Source organism: Mangifera indica, chromosome 9 (assembly GCF_011075055.1).
Source record: "Mangifera indica cultivar Alphonso chromosome 9, CATAS_Mindica_2.1, whole genome shotgun sequence".
NCBI lineage: Eukaryota > Viridiplantae > Streptophyta > Magnoliopsida > Sapindales > Anacardiaceae > Mangifera > Mangifera indica.
This window is the reverse complement of record NC_058145.1, coordinates 9,401,400-9,410,599: the sequence shown is the minus strand read 5'-3', so window position 1 is coordinate 9,410,599 and position 9,200 is coordinate 9,401,400. Positions and strand designations below refer to the sequence as shown.

Below are 9,200 nucleotides of genomic sequence, written 5' to 3'. Positions count from 1 at the left end.
TTTGTCTTGCCCCTTAAGTCAATAAGATGAAGCCATTTTCCAAGTTCAACTAATGCACGCCGCACAAAGTCAACATTGTCGGCTCTTATTTTCCACAACCCATCCCTTGTTTGGTGGGAAATGTAGGCCAAAAATCCAAGCTGTAATGAAATTCTAAATTCTTGTAGTTAAATTTTAAAAATTTAAAAATTTATTTATAGATAAATTTTTATTAAAAGTCTTAGTTTTAAAAGTAAAATTATTATTTAATATAAAATTTAAGTTTTATTATATTTTTCTCCTCAGATTTAAAAATTTTATAATTTTTTCTCAACCTAAAATTTAAAAAGTGACAAATACCTCCTTAGGGTTTATTTCTCTTCTCTTTAGTGTCAATTGATGGTCTCTGATTGTCAACTATCTTTCACCCCTCCCGCCTTCTCTCTCCCTCTAATCTCTTTTCAAACTATAGGTTAGAGAAAAATTATGAAATTTTTAAATATGAGAAAAAAAATATAATAAAAATCAATTTTTTATATTAAATAACAGTTTTATTTTCAATTTTAATTAATTTTTTAAATATATTTTTATTTATAAACAAATATTTAGATTTTTAAAAATTTAAAAATAAAAATTTGAGATTTTACCACATCTGAAGTGGAAATAAGTCTTTTGGTCGGATATCTATCATCACCTGTGGAAAACCCCCTTGTATCATAATAATTTCAAGCATTTATTGGACTACACTGAGCCTGTTACTGGTGATAGCCCTTTTTTTTTCAAACCAAATACAGGCCAAATGACTATTTCCCACTATTAATGAAACTACAAATTTTTATTCTTTTAAATAAAAAAAAATAATTTTTCATATTACAAGTTAACTTTTACAATCAAACATTATATTTGTCATTTTATCAAAATATTATGTAAGGTTAATACTACTTGTATCTTTAATCGCACAAACAAATTACAATTTAATCTTAAATAATTTATTTTTTGCTTTTTTCTCTAAATTTTTATTTTACTTAGAATTAATTTAAAAATTAATAATCATTGACAAAGTGAAAAATCACTCTGTTTGGTGTGATTTTTATTGAAAGCACACCAAATCAGTGCGATAATCAATGTTGCTAATGGTGCAAATAATTTTAAATTGATTTATTTAATTAATTTTAATTAAAATTAATATAAATTATAGATTAAAAATACATATAATAAAATTTTGAGAATAAAATATTATTTAGCTTGATTATTTTTTGTCTTTTTAAGAATTTTATAAAAAAATTAACAGATTTTTTTTACAAATTTGGCCAAAAAAATATATAGGATACCTCAATAATAAAATAAAATTTAAGAAAATCACGTCAAAAGAAAAGAAAAATACAAGATATAAAATTAAAAATGTGGATAAGATTAATTAGTTAATAAAAATGTAATTATGAATCATAACTGGTCCATAATTAAGCTTTATTAAATAAAAATGTAAAGTCACATTATACACGTAATTAATTAGATGGTTATATTAATTAATTAAAGTATAAATATTCTGATATGAAGAAATTGTATATTAAAATTAAACAATTTTTTGAGATTATCTAATCACTCTTGAGTTAGAAAGGTGTTATTTGATCAGGTGGTCAGGGTATCGTGAAATTATAATAAAACCTAGGCCAAATGATTATTTCCCACCCAAGGGTTTATGTAAACCCAATTTTCTATTTGTTAATTATAAAAAATTTAAATATTTATCTATTTGTTAAATTTTATTGTTATTGTTAGAGGTAAAATTATTATTTAATAAAAATATTTGAAAAAAATATAAATTTATCAAATTTTTTTCCCAGATTTAAAAACTAATAATCCCCCCACCATTCCCTCCCTAGAGTTTAAAAAATTAACATTTCTCTCTAGAGCTTTTTTCTCTTCTCTCTAGCGATGATTGACCGTCGGTCGTTCTCTCCCTCACTATAGGTCGTCCTCTCCTTTACCGGGTGGCATACTATGAAGAGATTGAGATTTCTTTGTTGTATGACACTAAACATTTATATTACAAAGATAGCATAATATCTTAACTATCATTGTCTTCTACCTTATAAACACAAGGGAGAATTGATCTTTGAACACTAAAAAACATATATTTTTTAAAGTTATTGCAGAAAAATCATCATAATCTAGGTCAATGTTGATCCATACTAATTATGTTATGTATTTTTTTTTGTTTAATAATTAAAAACCAAAGAATGTATACTAGATAAAGTAGGTGATTTATGAAAAATTTATTTTAATCTATTGTTCAATATTGTTACATGTAAGTTAAACTCATTGGAATATTGATAGTTCAACTGGGAAAATATACATAACAAAATTTGGTAAAATTTGGTCAAAATCCAATTGAAGAACTAGTTGGCGACCTCGCAAACTATAGGCGAGATCGTTAAGCATAGGCGATCTTGCCAATTTGTTCTTTAAGAGTCGTAAATTCTCAATTAGTTATCTGAGTTTATTTGCTTTGTGTTGCAAGTTTAGTTTAAACAAAATATTAAAAAAACCACATTTAAAATTCATTTTGGAAGGCAATGAATTAAAGGTGATGACATTGTAATGTGATATATCGATGGGGATGAGAGACCAATTTGTATTGATACAAATGTTGATTTCAAAGGATTTGTGACAAAAATATACTATTATCTCATAATCGATTAAAGTCAGTCAGATACCATAAATTTATCCCTAGAGATGTATAGTGGGTGGAAGACCATATGAGATTCGAGATGATAATGATCTTGAGTATATCATGGTGGTAACCAAAAGTTTATGAAGATCCACAAAACTTTATCTTATCGAGAGTCGTATTGAAGGAAAAGACAACCTACAAGAAGAAAAAGTTTATGAGAAAGAAAGGAAGAAATATTTGGCATATGATTGGACATAATCACAAAGTTTCTAGAAGTATGGTGTGAATTATGGGGGTGATGATGATAATGATGACAAAGTAAGGATTACTATGATGATGTTGAGGGTAATGATGATGATGAATCTATGAGGTTTGATGATGGTGATGACATGTACAATGTATCAATCCAAGATGTTAGGAGAAATCAAATCAATGCTTGTAATGAGAGGGTCGATTGTAGTACGAGACATCATGACTTTATATTTAATAAAACATTAACAAGCCATATTCCTAATCCTAATCCATTTCAATGGGTTTTTGAGCTAATTGTGGACACTGAGAGCGCAAGTATTAGTAATTGAGAAACACAGAGAGACAATAGTCTAAAAGTAATGAGCTTTTATAATTCAAAGACAGAATTGAAAACATTATTTCAAAGATATGCTTTAGAGATAGGTAATCAATGGAAAGTTGATTAGTCTGATAGGAAACAATATGAGATTTAGTGTGCACATGAGCAATGCCAATGGTGGGCTCGTATAAGAAAGGAAGGGGATGAAGACTAATAGGTGTTACAAAATATGGATGACATCCACATTTGTCCACGACGTTAAATATTGCCACATCATAGATAGATTGGTGTCAAGTCAATGGAGACCATCCTTAAATCAATGTTTATGATTAATCACATCTATCGACTAAAGAAAATTATTTTCGATATGACAGATAGATACATGATCGACATTTTAGACTCATAAGCGTGGTGTATGAAGACATATATAATAAATGCATTACGAGGATTTTTCAAAGAATCTTTCATGCTCTTACCTAAGTATTGTCATATTTTGGAACTAAAGAACCCAAGAACTGTCACACATATCGATATCGATGCAAAAAATAAGTTTTAATTTTTTTTTTCATGACATTGGGTTGTTCGATAAGGGGGGAGGGGTTCCAACAGTTTTGTGACCTGGTGATTTGCATTAATGTTTCACATTTAAATGGGAAATACATTGGGACTTTTTTCGTTACTATTACGAAAGACGACAATAATTAAATCTATCCATTGGCCTTCAGTGTTGGGCACAAAGAAGGAATTGAGACATGGACATCGTTCTTGAGGTATCTCTGTATGTGCATTGGTAGCATTCTAGACTTGACCATTATTTTTTATCAGTTGCGTCAATGGCAAACGTAATGCCTCATGCCCTGCATGGTTTTTGTAACTACCATATAAAAGGTAACATGTATAGTAGTTAAAAAAAAACATATAGAAGATTATTTTGAAGACTTGCTAAGTCATATCGCATATGTGATTCCTAACATAATGACAAAAGCAATAATTATAAAAGCACCAACCTTAAATCCAAGATCCAATAAAGGTATAAACACAATTATAAGAAGGGTTAATGAGTTGCCTGTTAGGGTAGGTGCCTTAGAGCCAATCGAATTTGATATTTATGGATGTAATTTTATATTAATAATTAATAAAAGGATTGATTGTTATTCAATTTATATATTGACTATTTATATAATTGTATGAATAACATGCCCTTAGAATGGTAGAACTTTGATAAAAGGGATTAGACAACTAATAGTGAAAATCTTATATATGCATTGGGTGACCATTTTAGAAATGTCTGTAATCCCAATATTACAATGAACGAGGCTACATATAATGATAATGAGATTATCATAATGTTGAGTGATCCTACCAAAAGTGGTGACAATTCTTACGTACTGAAGCTATTGTGAACAAGTTGGTGTAACATGAGTGTATGTTGTAAACATGTTCATCAGACTAACCTAACCAAAGGATATCCATATGGATGGTGTTCTAGTGTCTATGAAATAAATCCTCTGAACACTGTATGTATGTGTGATCTTTTAACTTAAGGTTATTAGACTGTTTTGTGTAAGGATTGGTATGGTTTGACGTTATTTAACGTGCCTCCATAATTAGGATAACTGTAAGGGGACGTTTGGTTTGGGTAATGTTTGATTACTAAAATATAAAGATTACCTTGAAGATAGATTACTTAGAAGATTACTAGGTATAAATGATTACTATGTTTGATAAAATTTGGTAGGTATAAATAATTATTGTGTTTGGTTAAAGGTAATAAAAGATTACTAGTAAATTATTTTACTTAAATGTCCTTGAATATAATTATTTTTAAATATTTTTTTATATTATTTGTCATATTAATTAAAAATAAATTTATTTTTATCTCAAAAAAATAATAAATAATAATATAATTATAATAAACTCAAGATTACCTCAGTACTCTTTAAATACCTAAGGTGAAGGTGGTAATCAGATTATCACCTATATTACCTGTCACGTCAGCATTAGTAATAGAAGATTACTGTAATATTTTATTACTGACAAAGCAAACAAGGGAATAAAAGATAGATTACCAAGGTAATCTTAAAATCCCTCAACCAAACGTACCCTAAAGGTAGTAATTGACTATATCATGAGCTATATGGAGATTATGATTGACTGATAAAGGATTCGTCACTTCTGAACATAAGAGAATATATCTCACATGAAAATACTAAAAGAAATCTACTACTACTTGAATCTATGGCCATAATGAGATGAGGTTGTAACCTGATCCATGTTAGTCATTGATATATGTCAGTTCATATCAAGGAATCACTGAGATAAACACATTTCTATGTCTCAACCTTGAGAGATATTGGCTGACGAAATGATTGAATTACATATAACTATGATGTTGTAAAAGCTTAAGAGATGTATGTTGATATTCTGTTGTTCAAATGGCCATGATGCTTTGCTAGAAGCTAATCTTGGTTAATCTTGGTTTGTGTCTAAATTCACTTTGAATTCAAACACTATCGGTTAGATAAAGAGCTTATGAGTCACACGTATCAATGAGTTGAATCGAACTTGGAGGAATAGATTGCTTGACAATAATCTTAGTGTTCAAGACTAATAAAGATAGATCGCGAATGGACTAAGTTTGCCCAATGGGTTGAGAGGACTCATGTTTGATTATGCCTTAACCAAGTGCCACCTGTACAGTTGGTATAATAGTGCTGGCCATGCAAATGCATGATGCCAATCAACACCATAAAATAAAACATGTTGGCTGGCACACTTAAGTATGCTGGTTATGCAAATGTTGAAGCTTGTCAGTTAACACACTTAAGTGTGCCAACTATGCAAGCAATTAAGCTTAACGGTGAGCACACATAAGTGTGCCAACCGTGTAAGCGAAACATGTCGTCTGGGCATTTTACATGTCAACCGTGCATGTGTGTTGAGGTTGTTGTGCACATTTGAAATTCTAACTGTACTTGGACACCTACACATATAAAATAAAAGACATAAGTTTTTTGCTAAATAAACAATATACACAAAGTGAAACCTAGCTACTGTTCCTCTATTTTCTTTCATTCCCATGAACATGAGAGTCCAATTAAGAGCTCTAACAACCTTTTCGTCTGGATTTTCTCTACTTGTGTTTATGCTTTATGTGAATACCAAGACGTCACCTCCCGAGGGTTGGTTAGCATTCGGTCTAAAGCCATGTGAAGATTTAGAGGAGCCATCAATGCAGGTATAAATCTAAAATACCCTATGAGTGTTTTACATATTCATGAATATGTGTTTTAAAATGGGTATCCTAGTACGGCCAAACGAGTGTTGAGATATCTAAAAGGAACTTGTTCCTATGGTCTTTGGTACTTTAATACTAATAATTTTTAGTTACAAATCTAGGGTGTGTATACTAAGCTCATGTTTTTTGGTTGAAACTCTTGGATTCAACTATATTTCAAGTTTAGAGAACACAAGAAATAATATATTTTTTTATTTATAGTTTGCAACATTGTTCTATTCCTAATTAGCTTTATTGAATATGGATTATTGTGTTTGCTATTATTGATTGAGCAATGTAAGGACAATGGCTTTATCTATACAAATTTTTAGATTAGATTTAAATATATGGTTTATATACTCAGTCAATATTTTCTGATAGAAACTCATAGATTCAATTAAATTGTATATTTTGGCCCAAAAAACGCAGGAAATAAGAAGGAAGAAAGTTAGCTGAAAGGTGGTATCGGTCTAATTAGTAGCTTTCAACCATATTCAATCAAATTGACATAATATTATGTTGGTCAAAACTTATTGATTTTGGTTCAACACCTTCTTTTATTTTAACCAAATTTTCAAATTTGTACATAGTTGTATTTTGGTAAAATCTATTCTAAACATAGGGTTTTGGCCACCTGTGTTTAAATAAGTTGGTCAGTAACACATTCGACTATTTATTATTTCAAAAGGAATTAATATGTATGATAGTGTTTGATCCAAAACTTCTTGATTGTTCTATTTTCATATTCGTTGACCAATTATGATTATCAGATAAATTGAATAATGTTTAGGGCATTTTTGTATTTAAGAAAATGTGCATCTCATAGCAATCGCACAATAGAAAATACCATTTATGCAGATTACTTGACGCTCCATCTGCAATGAGACATCAATGTTCCAATCTCTCCAAACTTGATCCCATTTGCACGTTTTTATAACCATGAGTTATTGAGTGAGTGAGACTAGTAACAATAAAAAGACACGCCTATGGGATCAACATGGTTTGGTCATCATTTTCACATAGGTGCTTTGGTCATCTTCTTCATTTCTTCTTGAAACTTCAACATGGTTAACAATGGAAAGCATATTGGTACCATAATTCCAATCTCTTCATCTCTCTTTTGGTACTTCAAATAGAAACTGATGAGTAATAAAGCCCCAGCGATTCCACCAAACACCGGCTTCCCCCACCCTAAATCAACCTCATCGAACCCAGCTCGAGAATTATCAGAGACAATGAAGAGTCCCTCGCTCGTATATTTAGGCCTTCCCCTGATGACCATAAGATCTGCCACAGATCTTATATACTCTTCATTCATATCAGTCTTCATCTTCTTCACTAATTCCACTGCATATTCCAATGGTTTCCTGCACAAATCATCAGCCTTTGAACATATAGCTGGATATGCAAAAGCATTTCCGTAGTATCCTGGAGGTATGAGCTTGTTATAATGCTTGCCGCGAACGGTAGCTGCGAATGAAAGTCGAACAATCTCATCAGGATTTGTTTCAAGTGCAATCGTACGACATCTCCATAAACAAGCTGTTATCAAATCAAACGTCGAACATTTTTCAAGGTGAGAGGGAAGTTGGTGACGAAGTGATGCTATCTCTTCGGGGCCAAAGTAGAATGATTGTGGGCTATTTCATCTGGATTAAAGTTCAGGAAGATATCTCTGGAGTTCTTTACAGGCTGGAATTCATGGTGGCTACATGTTATTCGTGGTGGATTTCTTGCATTTAGAATTTCCCTTTGCCAAACAGGTGTTAATGATGGCGAATTTGCACCTTTTGTCATCTCCTCCACGGCTTTCAGGAATTGTACGAAGCCAAATCCGTCAAAAATTGTGTGGATAAAACGTAGCCTGAGAATGAATACTCCACACAGAAGACGAGTCACCTTTATTTCCAGAAAGAAAACAAATTAACTTTGATGGTAACATGGTCTGAATTACTCAAATATGTAATTGATTCTGAAGATAACTTACTTGAATCAACGAAAGTGGGCAACCAAGAGTGGCATCAGAGCCTGGAACATTATACAGCAGCTGGTCCACATATGGACATGGAACCTGAATTTCATCGCCAAAATGCTCAAGTTTGACATTAGCGTCAGCTTCTGTAAACAAAATTCCTTCGCCATTGCAATCCACCAGAAGCTTGCGATTGTCGCCTTCCACCAGCCTTCCGGTTAAAGGATAATAAAAGACAAGTGCTTTACTTAGAGCTTCCCTGATGACCTTAACTGGATCTTTCCCTTCCATTTCAGGTGAAGGACTGTTCTTGTAAAAGAATAATGATGGAACGTTAAACTTCAGGCTTTCTTGATCGTCTATATCTGAAAGTTTCTTGATTTCTTGTGGCGTTGGTGCTGCCGGAGTGATCAATTCAGGAGCTTTTCGGATCACTGAAATTGCTTGGCGTAATTCTGATGCCATTATTGGATTTAAATTGTTAGAACAACTTAGATGTGAAGACTGAGCAAATTGAGTGGGCTTGCTACTGCATACTAATGGCATACAGAAGATATCTATTTATAAAGGCAGATGATAACTGTAACAGGATTATCTCAAAGACACCTAAAAGAGTTAGAAAATTTAATCACATTATAAAATGTCAATTTAAATACTTGATTAAGTATACAAAATATACGTAACAACAGTTAGAAAAATATATGAAATTTGTCGGTGACACTTTAAT

General features: G+C 31.2%; 1 protein-coding gene across 1 annotated transcript; it reads right to left on the bottom strand.

The window, feature by feature from the left end:
• Positions 1–7,299: 7,299 nt before the first annotated feature.
• Positions 7,300–8,969, bottom strand: LOC123226548 (alcohol acyl transferase 1 allele RGb-like). Its single transcript, XM_044651079.1, is given in 3 exon segments — positions 7,300–8,145; positions 8,148–8,400; positions 8,489–8,969. Coding segments are annotated over 3 exon segments (1,332 nt in total). The 5' UTR covers positions 8,939–8,969; the 3' UTR covers positions 7,300–7,516.
• Between the last annotated feature and the right edge of the window lie 231 nt (positions 8,970–9,200).